Raw genomic sequence first — 24,847 nt, 5'->3', positions numbered from 1 at the left:
GTAATTGAGCTAAAGTAAACATCTATTAAGTATTTTTACATGAATTGTTATGGCTGTATTGATTCGCACTGTTGCTTGCTCTGGAGGAAACTACCAGAACTGTTGGGTCCTTGTAAATTCTGGAGTGTGGTCTAGACCTACTCTATCTGTAAAGTGTCTTGAGATAACTCTTGTTATGAATTGATACTATAAATAAAATTGAATTGAAAATTGAATTTAAAAGCCCAATAATGTGGTGGGTCCACCAGACCCGGGAACATTGGCTGTGTAACAAAAATGTGAACACCACACAAGGGTTAAAGGCTCATAAGGCCTCCTAAAAGCTGATCTCCAAAATAGTGAGGCCCTTTTGGGTATGTGACTGTTGATCCACGGTATTACGCCACCATATTGATAAGGAATTTGTTTTTATGATGGTAAAATGTTGATAAAATGTTATAATGATAAAACGTTTGTAACCAGCTCCATCCACCCTCCAAGATTGACTCTCTCTCGGTTATGTGCTTTAACGGAAAACGAGTGAGCTCAGGTGGCTTCATCAAGTGAGACTTAATCTATGCTGTGGCAGTCTTCTAAGCACATATGTCTGTGAACTTCCTGTAAATGCTTGGACTGACTTCCTGCCGATGTGTGCTCTGTCGCAGCAGCCGTTCACCACAAGAGAAGAGATGCGGCCCACAGCAGAGTTGTTTGAAAGGTGTAGAAAAGTGACAGCACTCAGAGACTTGTTAATTTATGTCTCCTTTCTAAATGGGATCATGGTGTGGCCTCCATTCAACAAAGAGTTTGGTTAAAAGTAATGACTCGTAAGAGGGTCATCCACATTTTGTCTATTATTTTCAAATTTGACTTGGATGTGTAAATCAAGGCCAAAGTCTATTTTTAGATGACCTGCTGGCCACACACACAGTAAACACAAACCATGGCTAAGTTAACCTTGTTGACATTAAACCACAGGAAACATGACTGTCCCCAATGGCTAAAATGGTGTTTTGTGCAAATATGACACATCGCAATTATTTTTTACACTCAGCCTGTTTGAAATCCTCCATCCTATCAAACACTCTCATGCAAGGGATCAACTGAACCACCACGTCACCTTAAAGTTCACTGACGCACAGATGTTACACACAAAACAAAAATATATGAATATAACCTCACCACTGTCTCACAGTCTACCATTGACTCCTTTTTTTTTCTTTACCTGTATTGGAAACATCTTTGGGAAAGGAGCAGTCCTGACCCCTATAACGTTCCCCCTGCTCACACACAGCTGCGTGGCACAGCACCTGTTAGAAGCCTGCAGAGCAACCCTCAACCTTTTAACGACAGGAAACTCTCTGAGTCGCTCTCCTCCACTCCTCTAAAGTGTGTGACACACATCAGCACTTCTATCGAGTTAGTTATAATAAGAGAAGCCTATAAGAAGAGGGTTTCATTTTCACACCTGGGCTCCAGTGGTGAAAAACTCACTCATTGCTAAGTAGCTCTTTTTAAAAAAAGATAACAATTTAACAAAGAATATCTCTATGGCGGCACGAGAAATCTGATATTGTTGGACGCTTGAAGAGACATATATTTCAAGAGGTGAGTTTCAAACTTGTGTGTTTATCAGTGTTACATAGGTTTAGAATATAGAGAAGGAAAATATTGTGACTAAGGTAGACAGCCATTACCATTATTGGTTCTTTGTTATTATCATGTAAAATATGTTACATTGATCAGAGGGGTTGATCACAGTTGGTAGAGTCTTCTGACCTTTATGTAATATGTAAAAATAATTGACACATGTAGAATAATAAAAATGTTTACACCCAGAAGGTATGGCCAGCTAGCTAAAATTCCATGTTTAGTTGTTACATGATTTTAACGTTTAGGCTAATAATAAAACATATTCAGCTACTGGTTGTGTCATTGTCACTGTTGATAAAAATCAGTAGTACGAAAAACACTGGACAGCATAAGGACAACAGGATGCTTTCTCATTGTAATAAAATATGAATCTGTATCTTATTAATCCAAAATCCAATATAAACTTCAGGCATTTATGTGTTTGTAAAGACAAAGCTGTCACACAAACTTTGCTCTATGCACGATAATGAGATCATGTAGGTGATGATTACTGGATGTTAAGCACAAAAACAACTTTTGATTGTGAAACGAAGAAAAACAAAATAGCTGCAAACACAAGAAAATCTACATCAAAATGTATTTTTTTTTCATTTGTAAAATGTCAAATTTGTAATTGGTATAGTTTCTTTGTTTATGGTGTTCTCAATATTAGTCAATAAACTTTACTGACAATTGTCGAAAAATGTTTACAGGTCACACAACCATCTACATACCCATAATACTTTGCAAACAATAACAATTATCAGTATTTGTTTGGAAAGGATTTCAGCTGCAAATCATAAAAAGAAGAGGGTAGCCCCTCAGTGGAAATTGCTGACTTTGTTTGTGTGACTCCCTGAGTGCCGGCCAGTAGGAGTAGGAGTGCTGATAATTCAAGAAAACTCTGGTGATCCTCCCGATTCGTTCCTCGGGGACTCTGTACAGTGGTGGGTTGTTGTTGCCAGGTCAATCCTTTCCAGATTCTTCTCACGGCTCTGAGCCTTTGGGTCAGACGGCTGCTGCGATTAGCCCACTGACCCGGTTCCATGAGTGGCCCAATGGGAGCTAAGTAAACTTGAGAAAACCAGTTCGTACAGTGCACCAGTGTAAAACATAATACAGAACACGCCACATTGGATTATATAAGATTAGTATTTGTAGAGTTTTATAGAGCCTACAGTTCAAGTCCGAAGAAGAATTAGAACATGAAAATGCTGAAGGTATTGATAACAATGTAGCTGTTTGTCACAGTTCTGGATGTGATTTTATTTGACTGTTGTGTTCAGCTTAAACAGTGTCAAAAGAGTGTCTTAAATAACAGCTTTTGCAGATGATTGGTTCTTAATTTCCAGCCTCATTAATTACTGAGGCTCTGTTTTGAGACAAGGCTCTCAGTCACATCCGATTGAAGCAGTTTTTGGAAACAAAAACATTTTGTGTCTTCTGTTAGTGTCCTCCACCAACAAATCTTACAACGGCTGTTTTATTTGTATTTTTTTTTGTTAACAGTATTTGATGTCCATAATTCAAAATGCAGTGCATGATTCCAGAAAACTATCTCAGATTGATATGAGACATTTATTTGGGGACAACAGCCATCTAAGATGCAGTCAAAAAAAAATACCGAAATTAGCTATAAAGAAAAACTGAGTAGTCATTATTTTATGAACACGTTGATGTCCATTATACCCTTAAAAAAATAACTCAAACCTCTAAATTGCAGAAAAGATGGGATGTAACTGTAGTTCGGACTATTCAGACAGCGAGTGGATTGAGAACCTGGATGAAATCTGCGAACACTGCAACTGTCCCATACCTCCCCAGTCATGCAATCCAGTAAGTGTACATGGACATTTTGTATGTGCAGGCATGTACTTGTTTCAGTACATCGTACATTGTAGTGTATGAATAAGTCTGTGCAAGTGAGCTTGACGTTAATAACTTTTGGTTGTTAATGTGGTTGAATGTGAATGGACACTTGGAGGACATGCACAAAACTGTGACTGCAGTACAAGTGAGAAGGTTTAACACAACATGGGCTCCCACCCTACTTTTCATGTTGTGTAGATTTTGTAACCGTTTCCATTGAAAGGGTTATATCTTACATACCTGCGAGGGAAGTTGCCTTTTGTGTGTAATTAAATGGGAGAGTAATTATTACCTCAACGTTGTTTGTTTCCTTTACATGAGTTAGATGTCCAATGAGATTAGAAATAAAGGAGAAAACCACCTGTGCGTGCCACAATACCCGAGACATTTTGTCTGGGAGAATAACAGATTGACATCTGCGTCATAAATCAGAAATGTGCATATCTTTTTACGGCAAATGTGACATGTGATAGTACATTGTTTTGCTGCATGAATTTTCTATCGTTCTTCAGCAAACTGAATTTAAGATACAAGTCTAACCTTGTTTTTTCCTCAACAGTACACAGACCAGCTGATTCCATACAATTACCCATCACAGCATTCCCCTCCTACATCTCCTTTACCAGGTGACAAGATACAGAACATTTTTCCTGTGTGTGTTTAATTCTACAGGTGCAAGTAGTGGGGGTAAAGTAAAGTTGTGTGGAAAAACAGAAAAGCAGTAGTGGTACAGATAGAAAATAGAAATAAATATTAAGTGTGTGATACATTTACACATTTCAAAGTGTTATGTAAAGTATTACTAAATGTATAATTGAATACATAAGACAATAGTAATAAAACTATATTGGTAATACTACATAAACCTTAAATTTTTTCCCTATCCCCAATTAAATTAAAAATTACAAGTTTATTTTACATCTCCATGTATCGTTCACATCTTTCAATTTCTCACTTTTCTAATTGATTTCTCCTTAAATCATTTTAGTGTATGCATTTTACATTGTGTTAAAATTACAGTATTCCTCTTGCAGACAACCTTGTGGTGGCCATATACAGTTATGAACCCAACCACGATGGTGATCTGGGATTTGAGAAGGGAGACAAACTTAAGATCATCAACAAGTAAGAGCGGCTGGTTTAGCATTCAGTAAAGCTTGGCAAAAGACATTTCTAACAAAATTTCAGACCCAGACATCAACTTACAGCCACAAGACCTGAAATTTGTGTCTTGGTTTAAAGTGTCGGACCACTATATACAGCAACATGACCCATGTGCATCTTTGCCACCTATGTTAATTATTATTTACAACTCCAAAACTCAAATCTGGGTCTTCACAGTGGCCTTGTGATCTAAAGCACATATCACCTTGCTCTTGGCCAATGTTTCCTGTCTCTCTCTACTTTCAACCATTCAATAAACGCAAATGTGTAAAAATTGTTTTGCTGTAATGGAGTCTACTTTCAGTTGATCAGGGTTGTTACCACTGACGACAATCATGTCCTCAGTAATTTGTCTGGAAATGTTCGGGGGTTACAATCACATGAAGACAAGTAATGATTACACACATAACTAACTACTCTAAACTATAAAAATAGATTATAACATTTTCCAGTTTTTGAAGACTTCTGTGAAAATACAATAATTAATTTTGATTTTTAGCGAGGACTACTCCTCTGATGAATGTCAAAGCAATATTCCATATGATGAAATATTGTATGTGACTTGTGGTGAGCATCACTAATTTGTCTCTTCTGCAAATATGTAAGACAAGACATTTAGTACCTGCCCGCTAAGTGTCCGCTAAAAATCAATTTTGTCTGTGGGGGGGGGTTCATTGAAACTGCCTTCATTCTGAAGGTGCACACATTCATCATTGCTGTGTCTTTTTATATCCAGGGATGATCCAGAGTGGTATTTGGCAGAGTCTCTCACAACAGGCCAGCAGGGCTACATCCCGCACAACTTTGTTGCAATGACCACAATTGAGACGGAACCGTACGTCATACAGGAAACATAAATGCTCTCAACGTCATGTCACACCATCTTATTTCGTGCATGCTGTGTCCCTAAGGGAAGGGAAGTGGTTAGCTCAAAGTTTGAAGCAAATTGTGTGTTTTTGCTGCAGGTGGTTCTTCAAGAACATTTCTAGAAACGAAGCCATGAGGCTCCTGCTGGCTCCTGGGAATACATTGGGCTCCTTCTTGATTCGAGAGAGTGAGACAACCCAAGGTGATCTTTTTTTATCATGGCATTGACTCATTATGCAGTCTACACAGAAACAACATTTCGATTTCACAAGTTAGTTTCTCAGAAGTATGGCCTTCCACTGTTGGCCACATTTGCTTATTTTTAGACAAGAACACATTTGTGCTGGAAGTGCAGCACAAACACTGCTAACCCTACTAGATGCGTAATAAATAACTAAATAAATCAATTATTTTGTACTGTAAAGCTGTATTCAAATGCTACACATAAGGCAACCAAACCGACATTTAAACTTAACTTGATTTGTGATTTTCAGATATTTCAAGTGAAATCTGCATCATCTCACAATAAAGGATGCTTCTTCTTTGTTCCAGGATCATTCGCCCTTTCAATCAGGGACTTGGACCACAACACTGGTGAAGGAGTCAAGCACTACAGAATCCGCAACATGGACAGCGGTGGCTTCTACATCACAGCCAAGATATCCTTCAATTCGCTGAAGGAGCTCGTCCAGCATCACTCACGTGCGTGCAACCTCTTGAGGGGATTAGTAAAGATTTTTGTGGGTTCTTTATCTAAATGATTCTAAACCTGTCTCTCTTCTCTCTGTCGTCCAGGTGACGCAGATGGGTTGTGTACAAAGCTGGGGAAGCCGTGCCAGTCGAGGGCACCGCAGAAGCCTTGGTGGCAGGATGAGTGGGAGATTCCGCGTGAGTCCCTAAAGCTGCAGCGCAGGCTTGGGGCAGGACAGTTTGGAGAAGTCTGGATGGGTGAGTGACAGAGGAGACATGGGGTATGATGATATGGGGATATGACTGATTTCTTAACTTAAAAGTGTCTATTTTGTACATAGGAGCTTGCACCATTTTGCACAGATACATCACATGTACATGGCCCAGTGGCTCAATCAAGTTGTGGGCTGCTAGTGTTTTCCCCTGCAGAGTATGCAGAACAGTCTTACTTTTAGGCTTGTGTGAGCAGGTTAACTGGAGAATGATGAGTATTCCTAAGTATTATCCCTGTTATGTAACTTCTCTCAAACAACATAAATCAAACTTTGAGAGCTCTCGGATTGGAGGAATGGTCTCTTACCAATACTTGAATGAGTAATAAATAATAATAATAATAATAATAATGTAATAATTTATGCTCTTTATTGATCCCCTATGGGTAAATTGCAATTTACACTTTGTTGTTATTACACACCACACACGGGCCTGAAATACACACACATGCTCAGGTCCTACACATGCACTAATGGAGGGATGTCATGCGCCCTGAGCGGTTGAGGGGGGTTTGGTGCCTTGCTCAAGATCACATTGACAGTGCCCAGGAGGTGAACTGGCATCGCTCCAGCTACCAGTCTATTGTCATTGTGGAGTAAACTAGAAGGGTATCAGCTGAAATAATCTGTGCTTATTATTGTACTTATTATTCAATTGAATGGGTATTTCCCCTCTATTTTTCATCCTAATTTGATAGCACAATTGAACATCCCAAACAAACCACTGCACTAGAGATAAACATTCCCAACCATGGAACTAGTCACCATTTCACATCCACTTTCTAGTTACTATATATTCTTGCATGTAGTCTGGACACTGTATTTGTTTCTTCATCCTCATCCAAGCATTGCTTCAAGGACATACTTGAATAATGGAAGTGACTGTCTTTGAAGTGGTTGTTCTCGGTAGCTTACATGAAAATATGTGATAATAACCATCCTTTGTCACGAGAATATTTCAACTGTATAACAAAGCGGTGAAAAAATCTGTAAATGGTGAATGCAATCTTTTCCCATTGCTACGCTTCATGCTTGGTTTAAAATTTTAAACATGTTACATGACTGAAGATGGAAATGATTTGGCTTTGGGTTTGATTGACGTGTGTTAGTGTACCAGATCTGCAATGAGCTCCCGAGTCATGTGGAACTGTTAGTTTAGCATATACAGTATTTAATCACAACTCATGACCAACATTATTAATGACCTGAGCTGAGATGAAAGGTGTACTTTTACTTTCAACACAGTGTAGTAGTTCATGTGTACAAAATGTATTCTAGCCACAGCAGCATGACTTTTGTTCTAGCACCAACAGGAGGTTGACAGTTTTAGTATTGAGGGAAATAGCTCAATGACTACTGGGTGTTATGTTTAAATTAAATCAAATTTACCAATATTAATTGTCCCAAAAGGAGGAATCCCAATGACTTTGGGCTTTCTCTGACTTTTCTTCTAGTTCCATGATCAGGTCAAAATTCCAATCAGTTTCTTTGGTTCATGACCAAATACCTGCAAAACTAATCAGCCTCTGCTAACCTTCATGTTTACTGCTACTTAGCAAATGTAAATATGCTAAAACTCTAAACTAAAATAGTGATAATGTCCACTAAAAATGATGTTCTCATACACGTAAGTGCATTCTCAATTACGTTAAGAGAGAAACGCATTTTGTTCTGGATTACATTTGCCTTCGACAAATCAGAAATACTTATCTAACTGAAGTCCACGTAAGTCTGTGTAGGGAGGTCGTGGGTGGATGAGTCAATAAAACACAGGATTTTCACCCAGAAACGTACTTAACCTACATCACATATGTAACATACTTAACTACAGTTAAGTAACAAACACAAATTTAAACCCAAACCATGATATATATTCCTAAACCTAACCAAGCAGTTTTGTTTCGATTCACAACATTACCACATGTTTAAAACTGTGACCGTTTTATTGGAAAATACGTTTCACTTCTAAGAAGAATTTGGTTTTGTTGTGTGGGAACGCAGTGTTAGCATTGTAGCAACATTGTAACATTTTAACATCAGCATGTTAACATTGTAACCTAAGTTCAGCCTCACAGAGCTGCTAGCATAGTTGTAGACTCTTTGTCTTGATTAAATCAATGCCTTTCAGAAACCCACTGATGTCTTAATGTTTTTGTCAGGTGTCCACAACAATGAAAGAACGGTGGCAATTAAGAACCTGAAGATTGGCACAATGTCGGTGGAAGCCTTCCTGGCAGAAGCCAACATGATGAAGAACTTGCAACATCCACGCCTCGTCCGCCTCTTCGCTGTTGTTACCCAGGAGCCAATCTATATTGTCACAGAGTACATGGAAAATGGTGGGTAGAAATACTCTGTGTCACAGCCTAAGGCGTTTTACTAGTAACACCAACCATCAAGAGAGAATTCCAGTTATCACTGAAAGCATCAAAAGAAAAGGAAAACTGTTGTCCCAGGGTATTTCCATGAAATGAAAGAAATCCTTCTTTAATCATACCAACTCCTTTCAGTTCAGTTTATTCACCTGGAATTTGTCTAAGCCTGTCTGAAACTATCATTTTCTTAATCACCTGCCCTGTTGCCCTGAACACCAAAGGCGGTGTCATCAGGGTAAGGTCTGCGCCTTGAGCAAAGACAAAGTAAGTGTTTTAGGCAGTGGCACATCGTAGACGTTCAGGATCAAACATGTCGATCTGGTATTGGACTATGAGTGCAAGGGTGCATGCTTGAACAAAAGACTGTGCTGCACTATGTGTATGAGCCAAAGTGTTTTTAGACTCCAGGGACTGTTGAATTAGCTGAGCATATTTAGAACACACAACCACAGCTGCCTTTGTTGTTTGATAAAAGATATGATATGAAACGCCCATTACTGGAACAATACCGTGTAATCATCACCCATGATTGGACATGAATGCTGCTGTGAAAGCAAACCTAAATAAGGGAGCTAAGTCATGATACTTGCCTCCCAAAGCATGCTGTTCTGCTGAAGTGGCCTGTGTTCTGATAGGCTATTTTCAGCTTCTCCTCAGGATGCTCCTGTATTTGCTGCTCTGTGATAAAATGTTTCAAAGCAAACATGAACTTTCACTCCAGACAGGTTACTAGTGTTTACTCACCGAGTGGAAGTCTGCACTGGCCCGTCTGAGATCACTGGGGTATTAAAATAAGAGTGGTTGATTCATCAGGTTATTGTTCAACAAGACCCCTTGATGATACTTGGCTACTTTCCAGAGTCTGTGTTGGCAGTTTGGTAGAATCTTGCACAGGATCTCTTCCTCCCTTCTTACAAAACAAAGTATGTGTGAAATGACTGCGAATCACAAACACAAGAAATAAAAATTGGGGTCACGGTAACAGCTGCAAATAACTTTCCCTATTACAAGCGCTATGCCCTGTAATAGTTTAGTACGCCCAAACGCAGCAGTCATATGGAACAGATCCATTATCTGCTTCACTTTAACCTCAAAAGTCTTTGGCATTCTTTAACACTTGGAGGAACAATAACAAAAGGCATAGAAAGATGCTGTCACAAACACAGCAACAGCCTTACAGCTGAATTGAATGGAGTGCCTTTGTATGGTCTTGTTTGAGTGGCCTGTAAACCACCAGCAGTGGCTCTACATGAGGATGCCTCTTTGTCTGGGATCCACGTGTGGACAAGACACAATTGCCGCCTCTGTTGTCAAGAAAAAGGATGGCTGGGAGTAACTGTCTTTTCAGTTTGTCCCTTTTTTTTAATTTATTATTGAAGACAACAAAGATGGAAAATAACAGGCGTGTCATCCCAGCTTCCCTTTGTGACCTTGACAAAGAGCGTTCCTCTGTCTCTCAGACTTCAAAAACAGTCTTCCGGACTTAAGCAGAGGAGCAAAGGCCTCCTCTTTCCTGGCACAGTCATTCCTCTTAAAGTATTTCCTTTGGTTTGACGTGGTTGGCTGGTGTGCAGAGGTATTGTTCTGTGCTAATCAAACCCCACACAAAGTCTTCTGTCAAAAACTATGCATCAAGTTGACTGATGCTCCATGCACTTCCTCACAGTGCTATGTTCCCTGATCTGAACTGCTATTCTGGTCCAACTGTCTATTTATGCCTACGGGGAAACATTGTGTTTTTGACTAAGGAAAATAGTATCAGTCTTCTGGACAAAGCATGACTTTGCCTTTGTTTTTCAATTAATGTTCTCTATTGCACCTTTAAATATGATACAATAAACAAGTGTATGCATCTGTACTTTTCAGGATGTACTGGTTGTTGGAACCTAGTTTATTATTTGCAGTGCTTTCTTGAAAGGAGATATAACTTGAATGTCATTTTTACAGGATGCCTAGTGGATTACCTGAAAACGACAGAGGGAAGCAATTTGCCCATGAACACTCTGATAGACATGGCGTCTCAGGCAAGATGTCTCTTTTTTTTACTATAAATATGTGTTTGCGCTTATCTCCATACTCCATTTTACCAGATTCTCTTTCATTTGTTCTTTTACCTCCTGTTCTCTCAGCATGATCCTCATAGACAGGAAACTGGCCACTGTTGTAATGAGGCTTACACTCAACACTGAACTTGTTATAACGACAGAGCTGGGTGTGTGTGCGGAGGTGCATCTGTATTGTTACAAACCTCGGTCTTGACATGTCGGCACAAATAAAACTCTGTTACTACCAAACAACCTGAACAGGTGACAAGAAAAGTCTACTCCCCATAGTGCCGACTCCGCTGAAATGCAAAAAATCTGGAAATCGGGACAAAACCTGAAACTAAATGTATGATGCAGATTTTGCGCTTAATTTCTCTGAAATTGTAAAATCTCTTTAATCAACATACAGTAAGATGCTCTGTCACAGCTCTGCAATAGATACAACCACTGTTGGAACATGGGGATTGACACAGACTGGAAGTTAAAGGGATTGTTCAACATTTTAGGAAATATGTCTATTCTCTTTTGTGCCGCAAGTTATACTGGAACATTGATACCACTCTCAAATTTGTCTGTTAAATATTAAGCTGCTGCCAGGAGACAGTTAGCTTAATTTACCACAAAGACTGGAATCAGGGGGAAACAGCTGACCTGGTCCGGTCAAAGTTGACAAAATCCACCTACCACCTCTAAAGCTCACTAATAACATACATATAACATACATTGTATTTGATTGTTTAATTTGTAGCAACGTGGAAAAATGAAAGGTTGTGGTTTTACAAGTATTATACATCACACTACTTCCTGGGTGCAAGCAGTGACTACCTGGGGTCTTATAGTCACGGTGAGGTTGCAAGAAAACCACCGAGACTTGAGCAAGTTTAAAAAGAAACAATTCAACAAATGAGATATAACTTGTTAATTAGTTGACTCTAGAAGTGCTTGGCCAGGCTAGCACTTTTCCGGTTTCCTTTTTTTCTTTGTTATGCTAAGTTAACTTCCTACTGGCAAATCTCTGAAACAAAGTGTATAAAAGTGTTTCTCAAAATGTTGAACTATAGTCATGCCCACATCTATTTCTTGAAATTTTGCATGTCAGTAAAGGAACTTTGACTTACATGTATTCTGGGTGTGGGAATGGAAAACACAACCACAGGAAGACAGACTGAAATTTCAAAGTTTAACACGACAAGAGATTCTTCATCGGGAGTAGGCAATATCTCCGACGCCTTAGAGCTTAGAGGTAGAGTTTACACAGAGCTTTGTGGTGAACATATTTTACAGAAAGATGGTTTTAAGCCAGTTGTCATGCACTGGTAGCATTTGCAATATAAGCGCCAAAGCAAGTAACTCTAGTCTAACCATCATCGTAAAAATTCAGGTGACCTTGCTCTTGCATCAGTAGTGGACACACTGTCCACATCCTTATGCCTGCCTATAATGTGTGTATATGTAATCTAAGGATTTTGAGATTTTAATCAAATTAATGTAAACTATAGGGGAGTAAGCAGATACTTTAGTTAACTTGATGAATGCAAATGGACTGTATTTATATATTACTATTATATAGTACAGGAACCGTTCACCATTCACACACTGCATCTGAGGATGCTGTACAAGGTGCCACCTGCTCATCAGATAAACATGCACACACTCCAATGGTACAGCATGGGGGGCAACTCACGGTTCAGTGTCTTGCCCAATGACTACATGGGACCAGGGATTAAACTACCAACCTTCCAATTGGCAGGCAACCACTCTACCACTGAGCAACAGCCGTCCCACCCCTAATGCAAATTAAGTTTCAGACTGAATCATACCACAATCAAATGGAGAGTAAAGAGGCGATAAGTTGCCTGAGTGAAATGACAACAGTAGAAGTTTATGACCTACACAGACATACTGTATGTTCATGTCACGTTTCTGACAAGACCCCTAGGGCCAACTGCACCTACGTGATTCTTATGTTTGAATTTGTACACCACTGACCCAACAAAACATAAAGAGTTAGATATACACACACACACACACACACACACACACACACACACACACACACAAACACACATTTTCCTAATGCATTATGAGGTGTAGTACCAATTTCCTCTGAGGTCTGACTATGTAGAAATGACTCATGTTGTACTTGATTGAATCAAAAACACAGTCACTGGAATAATCAGTGTCTGCTCATCTGCAGTGGTAAAGGCAGGACTGTAGCTTTTAGTATCAGGAAGTAGAGGAGACAGCTGTGTACCTGGGTGGAGCACAGAGGTAATGGGTATAAGAAACTGACCTGGGGAAGTGGCAAACTCCCTCGTTTGGAAGTTCACCAACCCAGTTCATCTGTCCAACAAACATAATAATCAATCAACAAATGTTAACAATATTAAAACATACACAGGACCCTTCAAATCATGCATTTTTTGCTTCCACACAGTCATAGTTGAAGATGTTTGATGATGTGCTGCCTCCTGCAGGTGACTGATGGCATGGCTTTTATTGAAGCGAAGAATTACATTCATCGAGACTTGAGAGCAGCCAATATTCTGGTGTCTAATGAACTCATCTGTAAGATTGCTGACTTTGGACTGGCAAGGCTGATTGAGGACAACGAATACACAGCAAAAGAGGGTAACAAGACTTCAAACAAATTACTTGTATCATATGTTCTTTTGAACTTATGGAACCATTTTCAGGCTAAATAATGTGTCTTATAGAAAATTATTTATTTTAAAATAAAGGCTTTTGTAGTTGCGTATTTGGCATGGGAAGTAATCACTTTAATTGTAATTGCAAAAAAGTGTTCCTGATTGTTTTGAAAAATAAAGTTCCCTCCTGTGTTCCTTCCAGGTGCAAAGTTCCCCATCAAATGGACAGCCCCAGAGGCTATTAACTATGGCACATTTTCCATAAAATCCGATGTTTGGTCTTTTGGGATCCTCTTGACAGAAATAGTGACATATGGACGCATACCTTACCCTGGTAAATACTTACTCACGGAACTTGTACTTGCCCATCATTATATAAAATCATCCAATTACAAATCTAGATTATAATTGCTGGAAAACCATCACATCCATTGCCTACTCTCCCACATTTTACCTTTTGTTCAGGTATGTCCAACCCAGAGGTAATCCAGAACCTGGAGGAGGGCTACAGAATGCCGAAGCCAGAAAACTGTCCAGATGGGCTGTATAACGTCATGTGTATGTGTTGGAGGGAAAAGCCGGAGGACAGGCCCACATTTGAATACCTGAGGAGCGTTCTGGAGGATTTCTTCACTGCCACAGAGAGGCAGTACCAGGAATAGCCCTGATGGGAAAGAACAACTATACAGACTTTGAATAAATATACTCAAACTAAAGGCACAGCCTGTGCAGATGGATGCTGGATTTTGTTTTGTTTATTTTTGAAGAGTACACGCCTTGATATTGATAGGGTAGAATTTGAAATTTTACCAAATAAGAGTACTTTGTTGCTTCAAACTCATTCTGAAGTTGCCTCTTAGATATGATACAATTACATGTGGAACTGTAAACCCAGAAACTCCTGCAACAGCTGGACCACTGCAGAGCCAACAACACAAAGGAGAGTGACTGATCACCATGCTGCTTGAATAGACTGGGAACTGTCTGATAGTTGAATAAGTAGCTGCTCTCCTGATGCTCATTATTAAGATGTAAATACTGTCATAGGGCTTAGCTGTGTTTTACCTCAGCAGTTTGATACATGTTTTATATTTTATTTACTAACAGTAAATAGCTTTACAAAGCCTATTTTGTTTTTTGTTACACTGAATAAAGCAGAACCCATCACAATCTAAATTAATCATCTTTGATACCATACAAAAATGCTCAGGCGTTTTATTAGTGCATATGACAGCCACTCAAAATATGTATTTGTGTTTATGCACATAGTTTATCAAACATATTGAGCAGTGGTAACGTAGAACTTGGTGCAGTGGCTCCAGGATTGTAGCCTACTTATTTTCAATTTTGAGGTGGTCCTACATATGCTGTTCATTAGTACTTCCATTTTACTTTTCCATTCTACCTTATATTTCTGGATTTGACATGCATACATTTATTAGATATAATGCATTGCCAAAGATTAAACAACAAAGCACGGCTACGACAAACAGCTTCTCCTTGACATTATTAAAATGCTATATATAGCCTAGTCATTAATACATCAGTTATGATGATCTGAAAATATTCTAGGCTATATAATAGCCTAATTTATCATTATAGGAACCATTCTGTTGCATTTTGAGATGTTTTTACTACCTTACAATGTCATTTCTGTAGCCTACTTCCAATGGAGTTTTTCTATTGTGGCAGTGGTAGACGACTTTAAATTGAGGGCAAATACTACCGTCACTGCTGAGCAGGACGTATAGCCCACAAACAGTTCTAATCCGTCTCTAGTACAACCGTTAAATTGCGAATGTAATTAATTGGCATAGTGTAAAACAGCTACAACACACAACTTCACAGAGTGGGTCGGACTGTCTATCTGTCGCCTCCTGTTGAAAGCAGCTAATATTACATCCTATTGATTAGACGTGATACAAACTATCCGCCTCTTGTCGCTGTTGTCTCCTGTGGTGTGCGCTAAAAGCCAGCCAAAAAGCACTAAAATGGCGCTTACTTCCCAAGGAACAAAGAAAAAAGTTTGCTACTACTATGATGGTGAGTACTCGCTTTACTGTACTTTAGAAGGCGGACGGGCGGATGTATAAAATCCGCCACTTTGCAACAAAGGTTGCTGTTTATTCCACCTCTTGCTAACCAGGCACGTTAACGTTTGCTAACCTAGCTAGCTAACGTTAGCTTGAGTCGCAGGCGGCTCACATCATCTCAGTCTAACAAAGTGCTGCTATGAGTATACTAAGTATTAATGCCCTTATAATGTTTGCTCGGTTTTCCTACATGCACTGTTTTCCCCTGAAATGTAATTTTAAGCGTTTATCTACCGGATATTAGCTAGCTAGTATTTAAACTAGATCAGTTAACGTTACTAGCTAAAGAGCTAACAATGGGGACATGAGTAGCTAGCTTCATTGTCTCCACAATTAACGTCAACTTCAAGCTAACATTAAAATGGCTCATCTTGGTGCCTTCAAATGCCAGGTAGTTCGGCGTAAAACAATGTTTTGGTCGACAATATTCGCAGTGTGTAACTTAGTGGCACCCTGTGGACCTTGGCACTTAGAGGTGATTTGACTTATTAGCTAGCTAGTATTTTGGAGTTCGCTTGTTGGATCCTAACCGACGGGCATGATGTTGAATTTCTTCACGACGTTTTCAGTGCATTAACCTGGTAGGAACAGGAAGCTATCATATTAGTGTGTGCTGTTAACTTTATGTTTACATATGTTGAACTTTTGTTTGTGAGAAATGAACAAATAACGTGGTGTGTTTTATTTCTTTATATTTCAGGGGATGTTGGAAATTATTACTATGGTCAGGGGCACCCAATGAAGCCCCACCGAATCCGCATGACTCACAACCTGTTGCTCAACTATGGGCTGTACAGAAAAATGGAGATATATGTATGTTAAATTACAGTAACAGTGCTTTGTAAAAATACTGGACCTCACTCAAGTGTATCATAAACTAATTTGTCCTCTGTGTTTCAGCGTCCACACAAAGCCAGCGGAGAAGAGATGACCAAGTATCACAGTGATGATTACATCAAATTCTTGCGTTCAATTCGACCAGACAACATGTCAGAGTACAGCAAACAAATGCAGAGATGTAAGTTTGGTCAGAGATGTCGTTTATGTTAACGTAATGTTTTTGTGTTCATTAAATGTAATGCGTAAGTTTTTACATGGGCAATAACAATAATGTTTATTTCTCTGCTGCTGCTTTGCAGTTAATGTGGGGGAGGACTGTCCAGTGTTTGATGGTTTATTTGAGTTCTGCCAGCTCTCAGGAGGGGGCTCTGTTGGTAAGTTGTTTCTCCTTAAATACTGCTCAGATATACTTGCTGTGTTGGACAGGAATGGCCACCATTGCCCATAGTAATATGTTAAGTTTAGTATAAGCAGGCTGTTAATTCTTCTTTGTGCTCCAGCCGGTGCGGTGAAGTTGAACAAACAGCAGACGGACATTGCTATCAACTGGGCTGGAGGCCTGCATCATGCCAAGAAGTCTGAGGCTTCTGGGTTTTGCTATGTCAACGACATTGTACTGGCTATCCTAGAGTTATTGAAGTGAGTACAAAAGCCCTATCGTTGCAGCTTTCGAGTACAGGTTTGTTTGCACAAGTGGATAATACTTTGCCTGGTTGATTTAGATTCTGTTTTGAGAACTGAGGTTGCTTTCAGTTGTTTTCCTAAACAGGCACATGTGTTTTTTAGAAAAGGGAGAGAAAAAAACTGTGTGTGTGTGTGTGTGTGTCTCTTTATTTATTTATTAAATTATATTTTCCCTCTTTCCAGATACCACCAGAGAGTTCTTTACATAGATATTGACATCCACCATGGAGATGGTGTTGAAGAGGCCTTCTACACCACAGACCGTGTCATGACAGTGTCCTTCCACAAGTATGGAGAGTACTTCCCTGGAACAGGCGACCTGAGGGTAAGCCTTAAAATGATTTGACATACAAAAGCCGTATTGTCATAGTCATACATTGACATTTGTCTTGTTCTCCGCAGGACATTGGTGCTGGTAAGGGTAAATATTATGCTGTGAATTACCCGCTGAGGGATGGGATTGACGATGAGTCATATGAAGCCATATTCAAACCTGTGAGTAAAGAAAGATGTGTTAACTGTGATGTTTTGGTTGAGGTCTCCCTTGATGGACAGAAGAATTTGAGAGAATGTATGTTGTTTGTGTAGATCATGGCCAAGGTGATGGAGATGTATCAACCCAGTGCAGTGGTTCTGCAGTGTGGAGCTGATTCACTGTCAGGAGACAGGCTTGGTTGCTTTAACCTCACCATTAAAGGTAAATTCACAAAACCTCTGTCTCTTGATGACACTGTAAGCAAAGTGGTCTGCAGCTGTGTTGAATAAACTTGAGAAACCCAATCCAAATTAACCCTTGTGTTGTCCCCCCGGGTCAAAAAGATGAACACTTATTTTATTTATTTTTACCTTTTTTCCCTGACATTTGACATTTTCAACGCATTTAATTTTTTGACTTCACTAACACTAGTTTTACACTACTGTTTGGAAACCATGGTCAATAACGCTTATTTGTATAGAATTATACCTAATAGTTGAGCTAATAAAGCAGATATTATGAATTATATTGACTAATAGTTAAAATCAGAGGAGCGTGTTTTGAGTGGAGGAGTTTGGTCAGGGCGCTAATTTGAAACCATTTCAATTTTCACTCAATTTAATGAAAGTGATTGAATTTCCAAAGAGCGTTGCATGGAATCCATTCTTTGTGGTAATTTGGTTAAAAAGAATATTTCTGATATAGACATTGTTAAAAGGGGTCAAATTTGACCCGAGGACAACCGGAGGCTCAATTATTTTTGCCGTTCTGTGTTGTCAGGCCATGCCAAGTGTGTGGAGTACATGAAGAGTTTCAACCTGCCACTGCTAATGCTGGGTGGAGGAGGCTACACCATCCGTAATGTGGCACGCTGCTGGACGTATGAGACTGCTGTAGCCCTTGATACATCCATCCCCAACGGTGAGTCCATGTTGCACTGAATACAATTAGTGTGGTTTTCATTTGAGAGAGAATTTCTCTGTGGTTGTAATCAAACACTGTCTCAGTAAATAACAAACATTTTTAGCATTAGTTTCAAATAAAATAGCTTCATGTTCAATAACTAATGACAAAATGTGACCTCAACTTGACAGAGCTCCCTTACAACGACTACTTTGAGTACTTTGGACCAGACTTCAAGCTTCACATCAGCCCCTCCAACATGACCAATCAGAACACCAATGACTACCTGGAGAAGATAAAGTGAGTGCATCAAACGGCCATTCAAATATTTTTTTCTGATTGTCTTGTATTGTGAAATCGTTGGGAACTTGGCCACATCATAGGCACAGGTTTGTGTCTCACGGTCAGTATGTTCAACCTGCAACTTGTCTTCTAGGCAGCGCTTGTTTGAGAACTTGCGTATGCTTCCCCATGCCCCGGGAGTCCAAATGCAGGCCATTCCCGAGGATGCTGTACAGGAAGACAGTGGCGATGAGGAGGAGGATGACCCCAACAAACGCATCTCCAGTAGGAACCTCTCACATAATCATACTTTTCTTCTATATTCATACCAGATCTCCAGGATTTAGCAGCTAACCATTAAAAACAACATGTTGTAGTTCAACCCTTTCCTCTTTTGCTGTTCAGTCCGTGCACATGACAAGAGGATAGCGTGTGAGGAGGAGTTCTCTGACTCTGAAGATGAAGGCGAGGGAGGCCGCAGAAATGCAGCCAGCTTCAAGAAAGCAAAGCGAGTCAAAACTGAAGGAGAAAAAGAGGTGGAAGAAAAGGAGAAGAAAGGTGAGGAAGAAACAAAAGGTATCTATAATTTTATTTTTAAATTTTTATCTCACCCTCATGTTTTTACATAAAGAGAGAAGAGTAAACACTAAGTCAGATCACCCTATATAATATAGAGGTTATGCTGTTAAGATCACTATGAATGTTTCTTTTTCTTTTACAGAAGCAAAAGAAGAAGAGAAGGTGCCAGAGGAAGAGAAAATGGACACATCAAAGTAAGAAAACAATGCACACACTTAATGTTTTACAGGAAGAAGCTTATTGGGAGTGTTAATCATTTATTTATTTTCTGGGTCCTTTAGGCCAAAAGAGGAGTCCAAGACACCTTGAGGTCCTCAGCCACCAATGATGACCTTACAACTGATCAGAACGCATCTTAAAGCAAGATTTGTTGTTGTTGGATAAATCATCTTCCAGGCTACTGCTGTGGAAGTCAGTGAAGAACTATACCTTTTTATAATGGGACCCCACTTCCTCAAAATGGGGGCGGGGATCTAAATATTTTCTAGGACACCTTTTCAACCTTACCCGTTTATGGACTAAGGTCAGACTGAGTGTTGAGTATTTTTTTTGTTGAATGTTTTTTTCATTTTTTTTATTCCTAATCTTTTTATTCTATGACACTTGCTTTTCCCTTGTGATGCAACTCTGCAAAAATGATTTAGTACATGTATGCTTTTATATATCTGATGGATTTAATTTATTTAAATCAGATATTTTGGTTACTGTTGTTTTTCAGTCCCCCTTTAGTCATGTCTTTAAAAATGTAGTTGAAGCATGTTTATACAATAGATCCTTTTCTGTAATACATTGTGGCACTAGTCTTGCCTGCTAAAGGTCACTGAGCGTGGTTGAGACGGTTGTGTATACCTGAATACCTTTTTACATGGCACAGTATTAGTAAATTACAGTCCTGTATTGCAGGTTGTAATTTAGTATGTGTCCTTTACACATTAAAACAAAACACAAATATCTGGAACTCCTGCCACAATATTGAAAATGTTTGAGTCCTGTCACATCACTTGCTGGTGTCAGGTTTTGATTCTAGAGTGTAGTTTTCTGTAAAAAGGAAGCAAGACAAACACCAGAATCCATTTGTTGTGTGTATATATATATTTGTATTCTGAAAACATGAGTAAAAATGTCATTTAAATCTGTCAGACCCTCAGTGTGCATTGATCACACTTAATAAAGTGTCCAAAAGAGTTCTGTAAAGTTTTTCAAAATAAGATTTTTAATAATGCTAAGGCTGGTTTGATGAAAATTGATACACAGAAGAAAATGCACACATAAAAAAAATTTAATGTGAAGATACAGATGTGCCGTATTTTGACATTTTGCAGTACACAAGACATTTAAACCAGCGGCAGTATTTTATCAGAGATAAAATGCCATTACATTCGCTGACTGAAGTCCCACAAATGTCTTCAAATATTTATATGTAACAGACACTCAATACAACTTCCAGATGACGTATTTTATCCAGTTAAGCTGTTTGCAACCTATTCATTAGGTTTAGCTGGTTCAGAGCCACGCACTCTGCTCCACTGCAGTGTCATTCAGCAGTTCATCCTGCTCCACAGGCTCTGCGTCACACTCTGGATCTCGTCCTGGAGGCAATGAGGGCATTTCATCAGGTCTTTGGATACGCACCTGAAACATTACATGAATTTCATTTAAAAAAAAAGCTTACTTGCATAAATAAGTATTAGCAAAATGAAAATGGTGTAATTGGAGACAGGTTGAATAGCCAATTTTCATATTTTATACAACATTAATTCATGTTAAACAAATGACCACAAATCTGCCTGAGTATAGTAATGGCTGGGCTGGTAATCAGAAATACTTTATTGATCCCCGAAGGGAAACTGTGTTACATTTGCTCAGATATTAGAAATATAATTAAAGAAATATGAGTGTGGATATTTACATAGTTAAAGGTATATTATGATACAGTATTTACATAAATAACAAGGTGTTGCAATGGTGAAAAGTAATAATAATAATAGTAGCAGTTGAGTATTGCACACATTACAAGCCAGTGTTATTGCACAAAACAGATAATGTCCAGTTTCAACCCCTCTGAGGGAGGAGTTATAAAGTTTGATGGCCACAGGCAGGAATGACTTCCTGTGGCGCTCTGTGGTGCATTTTGGGAGAATGAGTCTATCACTGAAAGTGCTCCTGTGCTTGAGCAGCAAGCCATGGGCAGCATAATACATGTCCATCAAGACAATGTAAAGTGTTTCTCAGACTGAAAAGTAAAGTTAATTGACTTTTTGAAATAATGTTATTGTAAAGGTAGGTAAAACAAACACTGCATTTGTACATTTTTATAAGCATTTGAGAGTAGCATGTGTTGATAAATCCAATGATGGTACCTTAACTGAGCCACTGTTTATGATGTGGGCTTTTTTTTTTTAGTTTACTTCAAGCCAACCATGTGATAATGTTCAGAGCACACAGTTACCACACTGCTCTGTTCAGGTTTGCCTTGTCAGCAGATCTAGACCACTGGCTTCTATTACATTCAACGTTACATTGCTTGTTTGTGGATATAATGAATCCAGGTTTGTTTACTGTTAAAACCTTTTATTGCCGCTGTGCTACTACTACTAAGCCTTTTATTAAAATGATAATAGGTAAATAATTAGGTTTTTGTTTTTAAAAGATATTTGATGCAACCTAACAGTATTGTACAGTATGTCATTCTAAATGTCAGAGTCTGGCAGGAAAGTGCTGGTTTCTCTTGTAAATATATACTTATATACTCATATAGACACTTCTCCTTTAGTGAAGCAAGGTTACAATACAGTATTTGTCCCTTTAGCTGTATGGATTTTTCAGTTCTGTTTTAACGGTTTTAGAAATTGACGGTATACATCACTTCTCCATTTACATTTATGTCTAGGTCTAACACTGTCAACAGAGTCTGTGATCTGACAGCAGCTTACCCTCCTGGTCTGGGTCGGCCTCCTCCTGCACGGACAGAGGTAGAGGAACGAAGTACAGGCAGCAAAGCAGCGGAAAGAGAACACCGTTTCCACCACGGACGTTAAGAGGAGAGGCACCCACAGAATTAACGTGGTCCCCTGGTTGACAAAAAAAGTTGACAGCACGTATACCTCTGATCAATAAATTCTTCCTTTCTGCAGCAATGCAAGCCATTATAAAATAGGGTGACCATACTTTGATTTCCAAAAAAAGAGGACACTCGGCCTGCCTCAAAACACAAATTCAGACAACCTTCTCAGAGGTTAATGAACATGCTTTATTAAGCCTCAATATAAAAATAACTCATGTAATAAAATAAAATATACCTCTAACAAATTATATATATATATAAAAACAACCAACCTGTAACAAAATAATAGCTCTTTTTAAATAAATATGAAATAATGTTCTAAATATGACCTATTCTGGCAAAAGAGGACGTTTGGTCACCCTATTATACAAACTGCTGTTGGATAAATATTTCAACTTACATAGATGCGGGTGGGGTCAAAGGGACATTCATTTGTGATGCTGAAGGAGTTGACATCAAGAGCGGAATTCAAACAGTGTGTTAGCAGGCCCTGTCCATTATTAATAATGGCTGTCACCATAGAAACTGACAAGCCCATGGTGGAGGCAAATGCCACGAGACCTGCCAGGCAACTGAAGACCAACAAGACCCACTGCTACAAGGAGAACACAACAGGAGTATTTTAGTAGGTAAAAACACAACCCTTAATCTAGTATGTCAAAGACATTTTTCCTCATGTAAGAATACATGCTTTACAATGTCAAGTTGATGTTAGAGAGAAGTGCTGTGGGAACATGCAATAGAAATCACAGCAAGTCCACGTTCTGAGGAACAACATCAAATATTTGAATGAATTCCATATTTGCATGCATGTTACCTATTTAAATATCTTCTTCCATTATGTATACATACAGCCGCACTCAAAAACAGATGGGCAAGTTCTAACAGGAGCCAGCAAATTACAGATGTGAGTGCTAAATGAAGGAGGGAGAAGCTGTGCAAAAGAGAGGGGAACAGTATTTACCAGGATCCTGTTTCTCTTGTTTTTGGACAGGACAATGGCAGTTATTCCACAAAAAATTCCCTAAGGGGCAAAGCAAAAAAAGAAAAGAAAAAAAAGAAGACATAATTCGTCACAGATACAGATGATACAATATTACTACTCAGATTTAAGCTATTTAATGATTTGCATCACAACATTATGTTTAAATATGGAGCTTCCAGCAACAAACTCGTAAATACATTTCCGGTTTGGTGAGGCTACAACTATTTAAAACCACCACCTGCTGGTAAATATCAATTTGCTTTTTAAGTTCATCGTGTATATTGCGTTGTTGCACTACTTACCAACAAGCCTGCCACAATAGCAATGATATCAGAGATGGCGTACACCGTGTTCCGGGCCTGAGAGTGCACGTTGATGTGCCTGAGCACAGCGCCGTGCACCAGTGCTCCGAGAATAAAGTTGACATGGCCCACCAGCACCAGCCCCAACCCCATCTTCATCAGGGCATGGTTGTCCTTGAGGCTGGCACAGCACACTCCTAGAGGAAGCAGAAATAGGTTATTTTGATTTCATTATCTTAATTTAGCTTTGAGCATTGTGACCTCTGCTAACATAGATAAACAACTTGTTCATTACATTGTGTCTATATTGTCAGACTGAAGCTCAGGACTTTAATCCCATATTAGAATATGCAAGTAACAATCGTGTGCGCACCTGTGCAGTAACTAACATTGTACACAAGACAAAATTACAGTACACACAGTTTTATTTAAGTTTATTAAATGGGATCTGAAATGAGCCACAAGTTACGAGCTGTAACTGTAAACCTTTGAGAGCTTGTGTGAGAGCTTGTGGGTTCAGTGAAGCAAAAAGAAAGCGGGCCAGTGGTTAGCACACCATGACAACGCTTTAGGATTAACCACAATTATCCCCAACCCCTGCAGAGATGCCTGAAGATCTCACCCAATGCATGCTGCAAAATGCAGCAGCTAAGGTGACAATTCAGAGACGGGGTCTGAGGAGGATTTTGTCGCACTATTTTATTTCCTTCTTCTGAGGAAAGGTGAAGCACACCCACCCATAAAGGCCCATGTAAGCCCCTGGCCTGAGGGGTCAGGTAGAAAAACATCTCTCATTAAGCCTTGAACTGGGTGCTGTGGAAAAAAAAACTTGATTCAACTCAGATTGTGTTTTGGTCATGATATTGTTAATCTGCTGCCAGTCAAGTAGCCTACACATAATATAACATATTGTTGCTGTAATGCACATACGCTAACACATATGTATGCTATGAGATTTATATTATTTACATATTCATGTAGTAAATGAATACACCTTATCACACTTAATATACATCATTTATGATACTATATATTTTTATACTTACACAGGGACCGCATGTCTCCTTCATTCTGCTGAGTGATGTCTGCTACTTTAATT

At 39.1% G+C, this 24,847-nt stretch overlaps 3 protein-coding genes across 5 annotated transcripts in view; 2 read left to right on the top strand and 1 right to left on the bottom strand.

Moving 5' to 3' along the window:
• The first annotated feature begins 1,333 nt into the window (after window positions 1-1,333).
• lck (LCK proto-oncogene, Src family tyrosine kinase) lies at window positions 1,334-14,717 on the top strand. Its single transcript, XM_032499538.1, has 13 exons — window positions 1,334-1,587; window positions 3,335-3,447; window positions 4,040-4,106; window positions 4,515-4,605; window positions 5,381-5,479; window positions 5,610-5,713; window positions 6,064-6,213; window positions 6,307-6,459; window positions 8,633-8,812; window positions 10,796-10,872; window positions 13,371-13,524; window positions 13,744-13,875; window positions 14,007-14,717. Exons 2-13 carry the CDS (start codon window positions 3,340-3,342, stop codon window positions 14,201-14,203), a joined length of 1,512 nt encoding a protein of 503 aa, XP_032355429.1. The 5' UTR covers window positions 1,334-1,587; window positions 3,335-3,339; the 3' UTR covers window positions 14,204-14,717.
• Window positions 14,718-15,532: 815 nt separating this feature from the next.
• LOC116670042 (histone deacetylase 1) lies at window positions 15,533-20,297 on the top strand. 2 transcript variants are annotated; one of them, XM_032500294.1, is made up of 14 exons: window positions 15,533-15,584; window positions 16,335-16,447; window positions 16,535-16,652; window positions 16,774-16,848; window positions 16,975-17,113; window positions 17,342-17,483; window positions 17,561-17,653; window positions 17,747-17,855; window positions 18,414-18,554; window positions 18,728-18,836; window positions 18,973-19,103; window positions 19,224-19,376; window positions 19,540-19,591; window positions 19,679-20,297. In XM_032500294.1, exons 1-14 carry the CDS (start codon window positions 15,533-15,535, stop codon window positions 19,704-19,706), a joined length of 1,455 nt encoding a protein of 484 aa, XP_032356185.1. In that variant the 3' UTR covers window positions 19,707-20,297. The 2 variants fall into 2 exon arrangements, with proteins under 2 accessions (XP_032356185.1, XP_032356184.1); XM_032500293.1 differs by having other exon boundaries at window positions 19,224-19,394.
• A 502-nt stretch (window positions 20,298-20,799) lies between these two features.
• tmem54a (transmembrane protein 54a) overlaps window positions 20,800-24,847 on the bottom strand; it is a 4,628-nt gene continuing 580 nt past the window's right edge. The window contains exons 1-6 of one of the 2 annotated variants that reach the window (XM_032500295.1): window positions 24,486-24,506; window positions 23,749-23,945; window positions 23,426-23,485; window positions 22,862-23,056; window positions 22,331-22,468; window positions 20,800-21,029 (exon numbers count right to left, since the gene is read on the bottom strand). In XM_032500295.1, the coding sequence (XP_032356186.1) occupies window positions 20,901-21,029; window positions 22,331-22,468; window positions 22,862-23,056; window positions 23,426-23,485; window positions 23,749-23,945; window positions 24,486-24,489 (723 nt within the window). In that variant the 5' untranslated portion in view covers window positions 24,490-24,506 and the 3' untranslated portion in view covers window positions 20,800-20,900. Of the gene's footprint in view, window positions 21,030-22,330; window positions 22,469-22,861; window positions 23,057-23,425; window positions 23,486-23,748; window positions 23,946-24,485; window positions 24,507-24,847 lie in introns of those variants that run through there. The other variant, XM_032500296.1, reaches the window with a different exon arrangement.

The sequence above is a fragment of the Etheostoma spectabile genome, chromosome 20 (genome assembly GCF_008692095.1).
Source record: "Etheostoma spectabile isolate EspeVRDwgs_2016 chromosome 20, UIUC_Espe_1.0, whole genome shotgun sequence".
NCBI lineage: Eukaryota > Metazoa > Chordata > Actinopteri > Perciformes > Percidae > Etheostoma > Etheostoma spectabile.
Note: the sequence above shows the minus strand (reverse complement) of the source record. Positions and strands in the feature narration are given on the sequence as shown.